At 42.1% G+C, this 18,274-nt stretch overlaps 1 protein-coding gene across 4 annotated transcripts in view; it reads left to right on the top strand.

The window, feature by feature from the left end:
• ntrk3b (neurotrophic tyrosine kinase, receptor, type 3b) overlaps positions 1-18,274 on the top strand; it is a 356,045-nt gene that overhangs the window by 182,324 nt on the left and 155,447 nt on the right. For 2 of the 4 annotated variants that reach the window (XM_061765463.1, XM_061765465.1), the window contains exons 9-11: positions 1,067-1,081; positions 6,649-6,704; positions 8,507-8,609. In XM_061765463.1, coding sequence (XP_061621447.1) covers positions 1,067-1,081; positions 6,649-6,704; positions 8,507-8,609 — 174 coding nt within the window. The remainder of the gene's footprint in view (positions 1-1,066; positions 1,082-6,648; positions 6,705-8,506; positions 8,610-18,274) is intronic. The other 2 variants (XM_061765464.1, XM_061765466.1) reach the window with 1 other exon arrangement.

Here is an 18,274-nt window from a genome sequence, read left to right as displayed (position 1 = left end):
TTCAGTGAACCTAACTTAAATGTTTTCTAGACATCGGAGACAATTAACCGGTAATCGGCAGTGAACGTCATGTGATTTTATAAACATCAAAGACAGTTTAGTTTTGAATGAACCTAATGTGTATTTTTGCAAACATCGAAGACCGGGTCATTGCAGACAAAAACTTGTCTTTGATATGTACAAAAACACATACCTGAGGGACTGTCTTTCATGAAACTAACATACATTTTTCTAAATCTCCAAGACCATTTGGTCTTCAGTGTACAAGTACACACCAATTGTATATTTTTTCATGGTTGTCCAGTTCTGTCGCATTTGGTTGTATCGCTCGGTGTGCGGTAGACCTAAGGTTAATTGAAGACATGGGATTAATGTCTTAGCATGCTTTGTAAAAACCTACGACATTTTAAATGAAGACAAAATAATTGTCTTTGAGGCTAACAAAAGCTTGTCCATTGGGTTATTTGAAGACTCTAAATAACATTGATGTTGACAAAAATGCGTAGTTAGGTTCAGTGATGAAGTTTACAAAGGTGAATCAATGAATTAAAAGCACTGTGCCTTTTGTAAACATTTACGACAATATCGTCTTGAACGGATCCAAAGTAAGTTTTTTTTAAACATCACAGACATTGGAAATTTTTCAATAAACCTAACATACACGTTTTATTAAACATGGCAGTTTGAATAGAACATTTCTTACAACTCCACAAGTAGAAAGGTCCCCTCGGCCTAGTATGGAACTCTGATATGCCCCCCACAACCATCACAATTTGAAATCCAAATGACTCATAGAGAGAGTTGCCGGTAGCACCTTAGAATCCCATATTGTTTTTATTAAAAGTGTACCCTCACAAGGTTGTTGGTTGAGGAGTACCTCCCCACTGGCTGCTGAGCTTCAGCAGGGTTCACGCACAGTTCACTTTAGTTAGATTGGTCTGGAGAAGGAGGGTATGCGAACACACTCAAAGGCGGGCAAATTCTTCCCCATGGTCAATATTCCAAGGTTAATATCCTCTTGTCCGTTTATCGCACACAGTGTGACTCTTTGTTTTCTCCTTTGCAGACGTGGTGGAGTTGGGTAAGTAGGTGGATTTTCACATTTGAACCTGCTTACATTTTTTGTTGCCGTAGCGCTTTTGGTTTATTTGTTAGTGTGGCTTTGGTGTAAACACACACACAGTTACCATGGAGAAATTTGGTCACTTTGGGTTGTTCTGAATGGTCATAGAAGCAATGTTGTTTGCTTATGTGGTGTTGTTTGTGTGTATTCAAGGATTTAGTGTTTAGTGTGTTTATAGTTTTTGATGCTTCACTCAATGCGGTTGTGTTTGTTTGTTGACCTGTTTTGGGGATAAGGAACCAATTTGGGTGACTTAAATCAATTTTCAAAATGGAAAAATGTGAAATTTGATCTAATATTAGTGATTTTAAATATTCATTCATTCACTAATTTTCTGTACCGCTTATCCTCACTAGGGTCGTGGGCGTGCTGGAGCCTATCCCAGCTGACTGGGCAAGAGGCAGGGTACACCCTGAACTGGTCGCCAGCTAATCGCAGGGCATATAGAAACAAACAACCATTCACACTCACATTCACACCTACGGACAAATTAGAGTCCTCAATTAACCTACCATCCATGTTTTTGGGATGAGGGAGGAAACCGGAGTACCCAGAGAAAAACCATGCAGGGATGTGGAGAACATGCAAACTCCACACAGGTGAGGGCGGATTTGAAACCGGGTCCTCAGAACTGTGAGGTGTATGTGCTAACCAGTCTCCCACCGTGCTGCCCTAATAATATTCCAAAATAAAAAACTACATAAAAATCACCAAATACACATGACGTCACATGCTTTTGAAAACATTAAAGACAATTTAGTGTTCAATCCGCAATAAATCGTCTTGTTGCTAAATTGTCTTGTTGATGTGACTTTGACTTGCACGTTTGGTTCATTGAAGGGTTTTATGGACTGTGGAAGTGGGTGGGAATGGAAAAATTGTTGTGTCCTGATCTTGATGCAAGCGTAAGACTTTCTGCGCGTTTGCCAATTTGGAGATCCGTCTGCGCCAAGATGGACGTACCGACGCAACGCGGGTCTGTCCTTTAACATTTGCCCGGCACATGACAATTTCGTGACTGAAAGTTAATCGACACCTGCTCAGACCACGTCTAACTTTTGGCACAGCTAGTCAAACGTGATTTTGGTGAATTTGATCGAGGTGCAGGCAGACATACACAAACTCCATGGATGTTTGTGGTGGATCAGACCTATTTCATCCATAAATATCTGAACAGTGTGCATTGAACCCTCTGTGCAGTGATAACGCCCACACCAGTGCAGATGTCCCACTTTTAAATGCGCTGGGCTACACCGGTTCCCAAAATAACCAACACTGGACCTGGTCTAAACTGCCTCCTCGCAGTGTGACGCCAAGCGCAGGGCTGGATTTACGCCAGTAACGAAAATAGATCCCTTAGAATTGAACATCAAAGACAATTGCGTCTTCGGTAAACAGCAAAATTTTAAACATCAGATTGATAACAATTTAATCTTCAGTAAACCTAACACGTGTATGTTTAGACTAGTAGATATTGTTTACAAAAACATGTATGTCCGGTTAATTGAAGATTCACCATCAAAGAAAATGTTATCTTGAAGTCACATGAAATACACGTTTTCGTACGTATCAAAGACGTCTTTGATGTTTACAAAAACTTGTAAATTAGGTTTATTGAAGAATCAAGTGAACACAATGTACAGTACATGCTTCTGATTGGAGCTCATTTGGGCCAATTCCTTAGTAGGAGTTTGTCAATTCCGGCCACGGGTCCTCACGGGTCATGATAGACATGGCCACTCAATTTCGTGTCACTCGGTCAAACTGTTGTTGGGGGGCAGATTTTTTTACAGGGGATGCTGGTACCCAAATACATACATTTTTACTTGGATACACATACTTTTTGGGGCATGTTGAAAAATCAATTTAATCTTTGTGATAATAATAATACTAACAATAATAAACACAGACACGTCTTTATAAATGTGGCGTGCGTGGTGCGTGTCGCTGCCTGCTGTGTCTGCTGTCAACTTAAACAAAGTGAGCTGCTCTGATCCCTCACCTTCATGGCGGTGCTCCTCCATCTCCATACCAGGCCATTCGTCCTCATCAGATGCACATTATTAAGCCGAATTAAAGCCTGTGGCAGATGAGGCGTTTAGGTAATGACCCTTCTTCAGTTACCTTCAGTTCGACAACGACCCATGAAAACATGTTTGATTGCATATTCATGAATAGAATAGATAGAGTTTCGTTTAAGTTACCGGTACTCAGTCTATCCAATAAGTGTCGTTCATGTTTTTTCATAAAATTTATTCCCCTGTAAAAAATAATCTTTATTTTCCTGAAATTACGTTTTCACCCTTAAAGTAGATTTTTTCCACAGAAAATTATAATTTTTTGTCCATAATATTACAAGTTAATTCTTGTGATATTACCTTTTTTTTCCTCATAAATCTACAACTTTTTGTCATTTTATAATTTTATTCTACGAAATCAAAATGTTCTCTTAAAAAAGCTTTTTCGTAGCGTAGCATATATTGGTTGAATAAAAATGTAATTAATTTAGCAGAAAAGAATAAGCCGGAAGCGACGCCTGCGTTATTTCTAGTTTAGTGTAATTTTAAGTTTAATCGTTAAAATGAAACTAATCTGTCTCGTAAAAGGGGTCCACATCAACTTTTATATGTATAAAATTTAGGGAAAGTAAAGAGAAACCTTTTTTTTTTATCAGTCTCGTAATTGGAAGGTTACTACACTTTTTGAAATGTTGACTTCTAGATGACAGAGGCTTACTTAAACTCAGAACACACACACAAAATACAACCAAGAGGAGAATATTATAAAATATTTAATGACATCTACAACGGATTCTCCTTGGGAGAATATGACGTCTCTCTCCCCATCTTAGGTCCGCGGTCCGCTAGCACATTCGGGAAAACTCACGTTTGGCTGGGAGCATATCTGGGTGGCTTAGCAGCCACTGTTCCGGAGGCTTAGCAGCGGGGGTCCACGGAGGCTAGGGAGCCGGATCTCCATCCCCAAGGCCCGCAGTTACCGATCCGTATGCCCGAACAAAGAACGGGCAAGGGGGGAGGGGTGACCGAGGCCAGCACCCGTGGCTGGCGAGATGCCAGCAAGACAAGAGCTAAGAAGCCAGAGGAGAGAAAAAACACATGAGAGCGAGAGAAGGCGGGAGTCAGGGGTTAAGTACCCTGGGTGCATGTCGAAGAGGGATGGAGAAACCTGGAGAGGACCACACCCATCAGGTTGGATCTAGTTTAGAATTTTGGCCCATAACATGGGTTTAAAAATCATATAATATTAAATAAACTCAACTTTGTACTCTCTTTACTCAGAGGTCAAGCATATCGGACTGACTGTTTATACTTTAGTCTTGGCAAATCAACTGCTTATGATTCAAATCACATTTCATGCTGCTCGGAGTCAAATCAAGACAAACAGTTCTCAAAATCTCGGAGCTGCGTTTGTAAAGTTGACACACTGACACAGACATCACGGCATACATTTGGAATGATTATAATAATAATAATAATCCCCCTGTTAAAGTGTGACTTTTTGTTGTCATAGAACATTATTGTCATTATTATTTTTTTTCCTCATAAAACAATTTTTTTTTCCCCTTATAAGAGTAAACCTTTTATTCTCAGGAAATTATTATTTTCTCTTTGAATCTACTTTTTTTTTCTCGTGTCACAATTTTATTTCCCTGAAATTCTTTATTTTTCTCATAAAATAATGTTTTTTTTCATATTGGAAACATTCTGGCGGCATGGTGGGCGACTGGTTAGAGCGTTTGCCTCACAGTTCTGAGGTGGTTCAAGCGGGGTTCAATCCCCGGTCCCGCCTGAGTGGAGTTTGCATGTTCTCCCCGTGCCTGCGTGGGTTTTCTCCGGGCACTCCTGTTTCCTCCCACATCCCAAAACCATGCATGGTAGTTAATTGACAACTTTAAATTGCCCGTAGGTGTAAATGTGAATGCAAATGGTTGTTTGTTTGTATGTGCCCTGCGATTGGCTGGCAACCAGTTCAGGGTGTACCCCGCCTCCTGCCCGATGATAGCTGGGATAGGCTACAGCACGCCCGCGACCCTAGTGCGGAGAAGCGGCTCAGAAAATGGATGGATGGATGGATGGATGGATGGAAACATTCTCGTCAAGGTGTGCAAGGACAGGACAGAAATGACAGGTTGAAGAAGAAGATGAGGAAGATGGTAATGCAGTGTATTCCAACCACTGGCAGCCAGTGCAGCGTGTGACCATTCAATTAAGCCCAAATGAGTGTGATGTGCTGCCTGCAGGCCCTCGAGTTGTCCCCTCGTAGCGCTTCACTTCATTCCACCTGTGTCACGGCGTCACACACTGCTGCTCTTTGAGCTCATCCTGCTGCTTTGGGACGACACCACTGGGGTGCATTTGTTCATCATAACTGGCAAAGTGCACAATAGAAAGAAACAAGTAGAAATGAGCCACATGTCAAAAGAGAGTTATTGGTGTCATACACGTTAACTAATCAATTCTATGGCTCCTCATGACAGTTGTCTATGGGATTAAGGACACCAACTTCAATAAGAAATACTACCGATGCTACTATTACTATTACTACTTGTCTGTTTCCATCACTATGACAACTACGACTACTAAAACTACAATTACTACTGCTACAAAACTAGTACAACAACTTTGACATTCTATTTAGACAACTACATGTTACTAGTAAGACAATCAGTGTGCACTCATTGACATCTGTGCACTACTAGTACTACAAGTGACATACAAAATGACAAGTTAACTTTTAGCACTTTGGTTATAATGTGTGTAGCACACAGATGTCAACGTGTGCACAGTTTTGCCTCACTTGTAACATGTACTTGTCCGACCTGTATGCCAAAGTTGTCCTACCATTGCCAGTGTGCAGAAATATTACACGGTATCGGAAAAAACATTACTAATAAGACACAGTCGTTCTACTAGTGTGTTGAAATGTCTTACTAGTGAGGACAATAACCACACAAGTACATGGACCTCAGGACATACATGAAGATTATCGAAGATGCTCAAGCGGATTTCCATATTACTGTCACTACTGATACTACTGTTAATTGTACTACTACTACAACTAATACTACTGTTCCTACTGCTACTGCTATTATTGTACCATTAGTAGTATTGCTAGGACCACCACTATTACTGACCATTAATACTATTACCACTACTTTAATACTGCTACTAACACTATTACTGTGACTACTATTACAAATACATTCATTTTACATGCTGAACTTGTTAGGAGAGAGATAATGGGAGGATGGAAAAGAAATGAAGGAAGCATGTTAGTGACCCGTGCAGACATAATAAAAACCATGTAGTGTCCATTAGCTGTAGTACAACTGTAAATCAAAGATTTTTAAAAAGATCATATTTTGCAGCGCTTCTTTCTGCTTGTACCTGTTTTGTTTTTTTGTTTTTTTTTGTGCTGTGTTTTTTCTGTAGCTCCCTGCATGCTGCCATCTAATGTCACTGCAAACTCCATTCTCACTACTTCTTTTTGTTTGTATTTTGCAGTCCCCTCTGCGCCAACAGACTCGGATTCAGGCCGCCCGGACGAGGACACATTTGGGGTGAGTTTTGTTTTTCAGTTAAGACAGCCACGCCTTTTGATATAGTCACGTGCTAATATAAAATAAAATAAATTATACGTCAAAGTAGTTTTAATACTGCATACTTTTTACTTTTACCCAAGTATTTATATTAAGAAGAAATGGTACTTTTACTCAGTTACAATGATTTAATGCTGCTCTGTACTTTTATTTATCAATTATTGCTTATTTATCAACTACTTCATGCGCGACCTATCTGTTCGGACTACGACTTCGACTTCATTTTAAGCGCTAGTGACGTTTAAGTCTAGTTCACCAATCAAACGGCAAAAGAAAGTCACATGACCTCGCACGATTGCAGTTGCTCCACGATTGCAGTTGCAACACTTCACTATTACGATTACCTTATTTTGTTAGTTGCACTTAGTTCATTTGACTGTGGAACATCACGCGTCACTGGGGCAACCGAGGCCATGTAGCTAGCAAGAGTGGCGGTCAGAGAGATGCAAAATACATGTGGGTTACATCCTTTTTTTTTCAATTGAATTTAAATGTAATTAGATTTTCCTCTTCTTTTGCTATTTGCATAAATGTCCAAATGACATGGCAAAAAGTTTATTGAATAAATATAGCGATAGAATACAAAACCATACAAAGTCACTTATTATAAAAATATAATTTAATAACTAAATAAATAAGTAGATGGAATACAAAAATAAATACATTTGAAAATAATTTTGTCCAAAAGCTATTGATTACATCAACCAGTAGATGAATGAATGCAATAAAAAAATGAAAAAACACAAGCATAAGCTTTCACAACATGTATGATTAGATAAATGAAAATTAAATGAATGACGGAATAAATTAAAACAAATAATATAAATAAATAGATAAATATCATGCAAAAGTAATTAAAAAATCTAGGAATAAAAACAGATTACCAAATTTTTAAAAATTAAAAACTTGTATTATTGAATAGAAAAAAAAAGTAAAAACAATTACAGAAAAAAATAAAGGAATAACATTTAAAAAAAATAATTGCAGTACATACAGTAAGAAAAAGAAAATACATTTTTAAAGGATTAAAAATGACTGAAGAAATACATTATTAAAATAAATAATTGCTATAGAAAAATGAATAATTACAGAAATAAGCATGTACGATTGAAAAAACAAAAAAACTACTGAATGAATAAATGAGTTGGCGGCACGGTGCCCGACTGGTTAGCACATCTGGCTCACAGTTCTGAGGACCGGGATTCAAATCCCGGCCCCGCCTGTTTGCATGTTCTCCCCGTGCCTGCGTGGGTTTTCTCCGGCCAGGTACTTCGGTTTCCTCCCGCATCTCAAAAACATGGTAGGTTCATTGAAGACTCTAAATTGCCCGTAGGTGTGAATGTGAGTGCGAGTGGTTGTTTTTTTATATATGCCCTGCGACTGACTGGCGACCAGTTCAGGGTGTACTCTGCCTCCCACCCGAAGATAGCTGGGATAGGTTCCAGCACGTCTGCGACCCTAGTGAGGAGAAGCGGTACAGAAAATGGATGGATGGATAAATGAGTAAAGTTATCACAAATAAATGTGTATCACAAATAAATATGTGATAAATAGGATAACTGGTTACTGAATAATACATCAATGAATACAGTGCAAAAGTGGAAATTATGAAGAAACTTTTTTGTTGAAATATTTGTTTATAAATTATTATTTTATTTGCCGTTTAGCTGCTATCTGACCATTTTGAACATTAACCCAATATACAGAACTGTACTATAATGACAAAAATGTAACCTGAATGTATCTGTCTCCCTTTGGTGCAGGTCTCTATCGCGGTAGGCCTGGCGGGATTCGCCTGTGTCCTCCTCCTCGTCCTTTTCGTGCTTATCAACAAATATGGACGACGCTCCAAGTTCGGCATGAAAGGTTAGTCATGCATTCATTATTAGCGTGTTTTGAGGGGTCAGTCCTGTCTCATGCAAATGACCCCCCCCCCCCCCCACACACACACACACCCACACGACCACTGCTGTGGGGTGTTCCGACGTGAAAATCCTTACTATGATGACGAAGCTACTTTTGCTTGGTTTGGTTTTCCTTGGTGGAGGCAGCACTTCAACACCAAGCTGCCCACTTAGACTGATCTGTGCATGTGGCGCATTCAGTGACCAAACACAAATAGCCCATGCCTGATGTCGACAACTTCAGTGGACATTCGAGTAACATTCAAGCAAGCGGTCCTATCCAATCTGTGCATCCAACAACACTGCAGGTTAGTTTGCCACTTGGCTTTGTCAGAATCGGAATTATCTTGATTGGCCAAATATGTCATAAACACACAAGGAATTTGTCTCTGGTAGTTGGAGCCATTATAGTACTCCAGCAAACATGCCACTATCACATATAATATACATTTAGGACAAACACGTACAGTAAGTACATAGAGTCATTAACAATGTAAGGTGACCATTAGTGCGGTAAGACTGATACAGCCATTGTGCAAATGATGCAGAGAGAGTCATGATACTGTTTCTACCTAAAACCTGACGACTTTTCTCCTGAGCTAATTAGCATTTAATTGGCTACAGCAGCTGGTTAGTTAACTAGTCTGTGATGTATGCCTATCAGCAGTGTATGACTCGGCCTCTTAAAGGGCTGGCTAGCTAGCTTGTAAGATATGATTACTAAGATTAAGGGTAAATGAATTAGCAGTTTCCATTGCCATCTGTGTTTTTAAGGGCTAGTTAGCTAGCTGGCGAACTAGCATAGAAAGTTATGCTACCCTCAAAGCTAACCATTCTGATGATCCTCTGCCACCGTCAGTGTAAAAATAGGCAACTACTTCAAAAGGGCTAGCTAGCTAGCAAGTGGCTAAGCCAACTAGCATGCCAGTCTTCCCACCATTAATATTTAAAGGAGCCGTTTAGCTCACTAGTCTGGAAGTCTTGGTCGCTATCAGTATAAATGGCAATTTAGCCACGTCAAATAGCAGCATCTGTGTTATTAAGGCGGCACGGTGGACGACTGGTTAGAGCGTCTGCCTCACAGTTCTGAGGACCGGATTCAATCCCCGGCCCCGCCTGTGTGGAGTTTGCATGTTCTCTCCGTGCCTGTGTGGGTTTTCTCTGGGCACTCCGGTTTCCTCCCACATCCCAAAAACATGCATGTTAGGTTAATTGACAACTCTAAAATTGCCCATAGGTGTGAATGTGAGTGTGAATGGTTGTTTGTTTGTATGTGCCCTGCAATTGGCTGGCAACTAGTTCAGGGTGTACCCCGCCTCCTGCCTGATGATAGCTGGGATAGGCTCCAGCACGCCCGCGACCCGAGTGAGGAGAAGTGGCTCAAAAAATGGATGGATGGATGTGTTATTAAGGGCTAGCTGGTAAACTAACATTGAAAGCTGTCCTACAATCAAAGTGAAATCTGGAGCTCTTCCATCACAATCAGTGTATGAATCAGTGTTAACGTTCTCAAAAGTCCTCGATTGCTAGTTACATTAGCATTCAGCAAGCTGACTAAGAAAAGGGCAACATAGCTACTTCAAATACAAGCTTCTGTGGTCATCTGGTGCTAAGAAAGCAAGAATCAAAGGCCCTGCTGCCATCAATGTTTGAATGAATGATCTAGTTAGAAATGATCAGTGCCATATTATTAGGATTCCCACATAGTTCCCAGGCAGGACATGCCCTGCTCCAATATTACTGGCTCCAAGACACGTGCCGCTGCACTATGATTGCCTGTTGTATCCCTGTAGAACACGCCCTACTGCTTCCAGACAGGAAAATAAATATGTGATTTAAGTGTGGTGGCATTAATGTTCTCCACTAACCCTAACCCACCCCAATCCTAACCTTAATCCATCATAAAATGCCTTAAAGCCCAACCCTTGCCCTTGCCCTAAACATAATAAACCTATTTGTTTTTATTTCGTACAAATGTGATACATGTTTGGGATGGTGAGCTCGTTAAATCTGCATAGTGTGCCCTTCCCGCGACGCGGGAGCCAATCATGTTGCAGCGGGGCGTGTGCTGCCTGGAAACTATGCAGGAAATTTAATAACACATCAGTGCGGCCTTAAGGCTTCTTTATACTCGCGCGGACGGCAACCGCGCTGACGTCACTGTGGCTGTCACTCGCGTAGTTTGCCTTAATACTCGAGCGCAACCCGCGCGCGCTGTTTTGAAAGTGTACTGCAGTTCTCCTCCAAGTCGAGGGTGTCGCTACGGCTGGTATTGGATAGGACACCACAGGGTGGAGTTTGCTCTGCATTTCTTTGGGCTATTTCCGGTAGCCGTTTTTCCTTTCCTTTCAGTAACAAGGAACAAAGCAACCACAATGGCGACCGCCACAGAACAAATGGACCTAGATGACCAGATGATACGTTTAATTATGCTGCAAAATCGATCGAGAAGGCGGCGACGTAGATGGTATGGGTATGTAGAACCAATGGGCACGCTGGTACGTCATCACAGCATGTGACTAAAACGGACCAATCACGAGAGATGATCTCCGCGGCGCTCGACGCCCAGCAACTATTTTTGTCGGGTGCGCAGCAAGCTACGCAGAGGTGCTGCGCGGGGCAATTCGTCGATCACATGATGCAATGCGGGCGTTGTCGGCTGTGCGACTGCGGGAGTATAAAGAGGCCTTTAGAGTACTTGCTTTGCTGACTGCTATGGCATGAGCTGACTAGCACAGCTAGTCTGGGGACAGTCTGCTTGCATCTATGTATAATTAGATGAGTTAGCAAACGGTAGCCACCATCATCAATTGCTGTCCATGAGGGTTGCTTGCTAGCTCTTATGCTAATAAGCGTGGCAGCCTTCACCACTGACAAAGAGAAACTGGGCTTCATGGCAACTAGGATGGGAACATCAGCCACTATAAGAAGTGTAAATGATAACTCGCTAGGTAATTAGCTTGCTTTCTAGATGACCTGCGTAAATTGCTAACTTGCATAATCCTTATACTTCTTAACACTCTGTTTTAACAACATGCAATGCATGCATACAAACAATGTCACCTCAGGGCAAAGTGGTTCCTTTCAGTATGCACCCGTGCATCATGAAGTAGCATTAGCCGCGTGCTACCCGTAATGAGCTACTTTGCGGGATTAGTTCATTACTTACCTCGCTAAGAAACTCTGGGGCTGTAATTATTTAGGAGGTGGCAATTATCACGTTGGCCTAGAGCTGGCTCCAATCAAGGATGAGTCCTGCTAGCTAATGAGGCGTCACGGCAGACGAGCTTGTGTGCTAAGGCATGTGCCGTGTGCTACTGGGTGGACAGGAAATGAATTAAAATGTTCAGGAAGATTTATGAGGAAAGCTAAAACATTTCTTAATCGTGACATGACAGTAATGTTTTTCCTTTTAGCCTCTTCTAGCTACTAGCAACATTTGCATTTTAAAAGTCTGATGAGCTACCTCATAAACTAGTGTGGCAAGCTACATCATCAAAAGGTGTAGGATCTGGTGAGCTGCATAGGCCAGTTGGCAAATTAGGCTAGAAACAAAGATATGGTGTTTTGAAAGGCACTCGCTTACTAGCTGGTCAGTGTTGCCTTCAAGGTAAAGGTAGCACATCAAAAGATGCGGCCAAATTCAACATTTTTAACCACCTCGGTGACTTCAACCCCAGAGGTAGGAGAGCCTGCCTCAGAGACCCCAGACTCTGCTTCGAAGGTATTCTCCCCATCGACAGCAGTGCCCCTTCCTCACGATACACAGTGTTGATGGTACACTGCTTCCCCCCTCCTGAGACGCCGGATGGTGGACCACAATTTCCTCAAAGCCGTGCGGAAGTCGTTCTCCATGGCCTCACCCAAGTTTTTGCCTCGGTGACCATCAAAGCTGCATTCCGCTTGGCCGGCTGGTACCCGTCAGCTGCCTCAGGAGTCCCTCAGGCCAAAAAGGCCCGATAGGACTCCTTCTTCAACTTGACGGCATCCTTCACCGTTGGTGTCCACCAATGGGTGCAGGGGTTGCCGACACGACAGGCACCGACCACCTTACGGCCACAGTTCTGGTCGGCCGCCACAGCATTGGAGGCGCGGAACATGGTCCACTCGGACTCAATGTGCCCTGCCTCCCCTGGACGTGGGTGAAGTTCTCGCATGTTCTCCCTGTGCCTGTGTGGGTTTTCTCCGGGTATTATTTTAAATAAATAGGACTATTATTACCAATAGCCTCTCAAATATCCAAACTCTTACCTTTATTTCGCACCCATTTCCTCTCTCTGTATTGCCCTGCTGCTGCCAGGGCGATCCGCCTCTTCCTTGACAATAGAATAAAAAATAATACAGTACAATACACGCAGAGCATCTAAACTTAGTTTCCTGATTAAAAACGTAGGGTTTTCACAGTTTTTCCGTTGCAGCGCATAGTAGATGTGCAGCAAGGAGTGGCCGACCTTAATTGGTCACATATGGTCGCCTCACCAAGTGTGCAGTGGCACTAAAATACCCGATGAGAGGTGATGGGCTCCCGTTAGGACTTCACGCTGTTCTCCACAAAGACTTCAAGTGCGTGTGTGTGCATGTGTGCATGCATGTGTGTGCCTATAGTAGCATCGCTATTTATGGCCATATATTTTCTCTTGATGTACACATAAAATCGACTCATTGTGTACCTGTGGCACAGATCAGTAAGTCTTAGCTGGACTATGGCTTCAACAGAGCTGTTTGTCAGTGGGGAGTGGACATGCGGCCGACTCAGGATGTCAGCAATAAGTATGACATTATCTTACTCTTCAAAGAACAATCTACTGTGGCTTCTGAACTCATATCAATAAAAGCAAGCTATACAGTGTCTACTCTATGTGGACTTATATTAAATCTTAAATGTTTTTTAAACATGATTTTGTTTGTAAACAAAAACACAACTGTTTTTAATAATCATTGGAAAAAATTTGTACAAACCCATTTTTTATCCTTCCATCCATTTTCCACACCGCTTATCCTCACTATGGTCGCGGGGCCGTGCTGGAGCCTATCCCAACTGACTCTGGGTGAGAGGCATGGTACACACCGAACTGGTCGCCAGTCATTCGCAGGGCACAGATAAACAAACAACCATTAGGTCTCACATTCACACACACAGACACTTTAGTCTTCAATTAACCAACCATGCATGTTTTGGGGATGTGGGATGAAACCGGAGTACCCGGAGAAAAACCCACGCAGGCACAGGGAGAACATGCAAACGCCACAGGAGGCGAGGCCGGATTTGAACCCGGGTCCTCAGAACTGTGAGGCAGATGTGGTAACCAGTCGCTCACCGTGCCACCCCCATTTTTTATTGAAGAGAAAAATGTAGTTCAATTACAAGATTTCTGTAAACATGAAAAATGAACAATGATTCTTAAAGAATCAGCAAATGAATCATATTTTACCATCACTCTGTGCGTAGTTTTGAAAATAAAAAATATCTTTAAGTCATTAGAAGCGGCTACAAAATGCCAGGTGTTGAGTGCCACATTTTGCTACATTCTGGGTAATTCTGGCGGCCCAGCTCTGCTCCACAATGGCCGCTGGCAGCTGCGGGATGTTAACATACGGAGCAGATGATACTGCCGCTATTTTTGGCACATGTTTTCACTACAGAGTTTAAATTATGGAGGCGAAAAAAGGCTGAGGCAGCGTGTCGGGAGGAAGTCAATGACGGAAGAGGACTGCTCACTTCCAAGCTGAAACCAAATTTTGTTCTCTTATTCCCCATATTTCTGCTTTTTATGCATGTCCTAGTTTGTCTTTCATACAGATACCATGCTACAGAGTGCTGTAAGGCTGTTTAATACACTCCAGACCACTTTTATGATCTTTTATTTTTTTTAGTTTCTAGTTAGTCTGATGACAACTTTATATATATATATATATATATATATATATATATATATATATATATATATATATATATATGATTTTTGTGCACTGTGTTCCTTTAATCGAATGAAGCCATCTTTGTATGCCAGGAAAAGGCACGCGAACATGCATTGACAAACACAAACACACACAGACACATAAAGCGATGCACACAAACCTACGTGGTCGCACTTACACGGATGGTAGCCTGCGGCTAACCTCTGTGATCCAGACGTGTGTGTCAGGACGGCTTACCCTCCTCTCCACTACATTACCTGAACCAGAGGCCCTGGGATGATCAGACACACACACACACGCATTTATTGCATCACTGCCTCGCTTGGCCCAGGCTGGCCAGCGTGCTGCCGGGCAATGAGACCTGAACTGACATACATATACAGTACATCATGTGACTATACATGTGAAAAATTATAATAATACACCCATCAATTCAATTATCCAGCTTAGTCACCTTTTTAATCTTAAAAATTGTGTTTGTGCAGCCTCCTGCTTGCCAAATAATGTGCCGACATTTAGCTGCATCGCTTTGCCCGGTAGTTCCTTATTTATATTATTTGTTCGACACTATAGAGCTCCCTATTCCGATGTTAAATTGTTGAACATTTAAATTGATTTAGGATTGTGTTTACATATGTTTATGTTTTGACTAAAGAGACATTTTTTAGCAAGAGGAAATACTACTTTTCACATTATCTGGGAAGCAAACATATGATTTATTTATATTATTTTAGTAAAGGTTGAGGCAAGTCAATACTGAGAAAAAGGAAACCATATGAGCTTCTATGATTTCAGGAGAAATAAAGTCCCAGGACACAAACAAAAAGCAAAAGTTGAATAATTGCATTGTCATTGGCCTTTTTTTAAACAAGGGGAAAATATAGAATAAAATCAGAAATTAGATTTTTGTGAGAAAAAAAAAATGGAGATTTAATCTTAATGCCATATCGCCCAGCTCAAGCTGATGCTGTGCACAAATGTGCTGTACGTCCATGCCCACCTGCGTCATAATTGGCTTGTGATGACTGATCAGCATAAGGCACGTAGCTAAGTGCCTCTCTTCTTCATCAAAGCCTTTTTCTCCACATTTAGTTGAAAAAAAAGGTTACCTACTTCTCTTGTGAACTGTTTTTCCCCCAAATTACGCTTTTTCTAATATTTTTTTCTCGGAAGGTCCTCATCATAATCTCATGTGTCCTCTCCAAAGTTTCCTGTTCTTGACATGAGGACACAAAAACAGTGAACTTCTACTGGTTCATAAATTCTCTGTAGAATCCAACTGTTAACTAAAAAACTCACCTTTTTGTGCCTATGAGCATATTTTTGTGCTCTTTCTGTAATGGCGCAAATAACCGCCAAAGCTCCCTAAGATGCCATGTTCGCAGAGGAGTACCTAGTGTTTGCTACCAGATGATAGCTGGCACTGCAGCGAACAGCAGCATGGCAGCGAACAGCAGCATGACAGAAGATTGCCGGAGACGAGCGACAGGCAGGCGTGGCTCCATGGACAAAGCAGGGTGATATGCTTCTCAAGCTGATTTAGAGAAAGTATCGCTGTAGGCACTGGTAAAAGTTAATGCCTCATCTACTCGTAATGGTCCAGAGAAACTGTACAGTATGTGGGGATTTAGGGAAAATCTGCTTGTAATTGACATCTGCTAAATTGTTTATAATGACCTATATTAATAGACACCCTAAATCTACCACAAACTATAATAACAAAATGCTTTAATATCGTTTAAAACTCATTTTACAACATTACGCTTAAATATAAAAACCTTACAGATCATTTGAATGTCGCCACTTTGCAACTCGTAAAAATACCACTCATAAATGTCCTATTAGCCAGTGCTTTGGCAGCATATTGTGGCATATTTTAGGGTTTTTCAGGAAGAGCACAAAATACTGTGTGTTGATAGGCATGAATGCATTTTTCAGCGAATAGCTGAGATTAAGTTCAATGTACAGTGGGTACGGAAAGTATTCAAGCCCCCTTTGATTTTTCACTCTTTGTTATATTGCAGCCATTTGCTAAAATCATTTTGCCCCCCCTCATTAATGTACACACGGCACCCCATATTGACAGAAAAAAAATGAATTGTTGAAATTTTTGCAGATTTATTAAAAAAGAAAAACTGAAATATCACACAGCCAAAAGTATTCAGACCCTTTGCTATGACACTCATATATTTAACTCAGGTGCTGTCCATTCCTTCTGATCATCCTTGAGATGGTGCTACAGCTTCATTGAAGTCCAGCTGTGTTTGATTATACTGATTGGACTTGATTAGGAAAGCCACACACCTGTCTCTATAAGACCTTACAGCTCACAGTGCATGTCAGAGCAAATGAGAATTATGAGGTCAAAGGAACTGCCTGAAGAGCTCAGAGACAGAATTGTCGCAAGGCACAGATCTGGCCAAGGTTACAAAAAAACTTCTGCTGCACTTAAGGTTCCTAAGAGCACAGTGGCCTCCATAATCCTTAAATGGAAGACGTTTGGGACGACCAGAACCATTGCTAGAGCTGGCTGCCCGTCCAAACTGAGCAATTGGGGGAGAAGAGCCTTGGTGAGAGAGGTAAAGAAGAACCCAAAGATCACTGTGGCTGAACTCCAGAGATGCAGTCGGGAGATGGGAGAAAGTTCTAGAAACTCAACCATCACTCAGCCCTCCACCAGTCGGGGGTTTATGGCAGAGTGGCCCGACGGAAGCCTCTCCTTAGTGCAAGACACATGAAAGCCCGCATTACAAAATTTCACTCCGGGGCGAATGTGAACTGGGCCAAACAAAGACACCATACCCGAATCATTATTGGGGTAAAAAACATCCACATTTTGGGTCACATTGATGTAGGGGAGAGGAGAACCTGTTTCAGCAAAGTCGGTTTGGTTAAGGTATTGTGGACTGAAAAAAGAAACCAAGGTGCGAGGAAAGAGTGATGATACATTAGGACGTGGGGAAGGCACAATGTGGGTTTGCAGCACATGCTCTTGTTGTGACACTGCAGCAGGCTGTGTGAGAAGAGGGGGGGACCGCAGAAGTGCTGCATGTGGAGGGCCATGCTGTGGGTCGCAGGAGGCAGTTGTGTTGTTGGTCTTCTTCCAGATTGCATTCTTTTTTACCTTTGTCATAGGGTGATCGATTTGTGGAGGCCACTGTGGAACCCAACTCGCGACCACAACCTGACATCCTCCCCTTGGCCAACTCGGACAGATTAGACCACAGGCGATGCATCCATCCATCCATCCATTTTCCGAGCCGCTTCTCCTCACTAGGGTCGCGGGCGTGCTGGAGCCTATCCCAGCTGTCATCGGGCAGGAGGCGGGGTACACCCTGAACTGGTTGCCAGCCAATCGCAGGGCACATACAAACAAACAACCATTCGCACTCACAGTCACACCTACGGGCAATTTAGAGTTTCCAATTAATGCATGTTTTTGGGATGTGGGAGGAAACCGGAGTGCCCGGAGAAAACCCACGAAGGCACAGGGAGAACATGCAAACTCCACACAGGCGGGGCCAGGGATTGAACCCGGGTCCTCAGAACTGTGAGGCTGACGCTCTAACCAGTCGGTCACCGTGCCGCCCACAGGCGATACACAGTTATCAATACCTTGCCCTACACATAGTTTTGTCAGAAAGCTTCTGTCCTTGTTCACATCTAAATCCAACAGTCAACCCCATTTCCAGACATTTGACAGTTTTA

Source organism: Phyllopteryx taeniolatus, chromosome 2 (assembly GCF_024500385.1).
Source record: "Phyllopteryx taeniolatus isolate TA_2022b chromosome 2, UOR_Ptae_1.2, whole genome shotgun sequence".
In the NCBI taxonomy this organism is placed as follows: domain Eukaryota; kingdom Metazoa; phylum Chordata; class Actinopteri; order Syngnathiformes; family Syngnathidae; genus Phyllopteryx; species Phyllopteryx taeniolatus.
The sequence above is the reverse complement of the archived record's forward strand: the minus strand, read 5'-3'. Positions and strand labels throughout refer to the sequence as shown.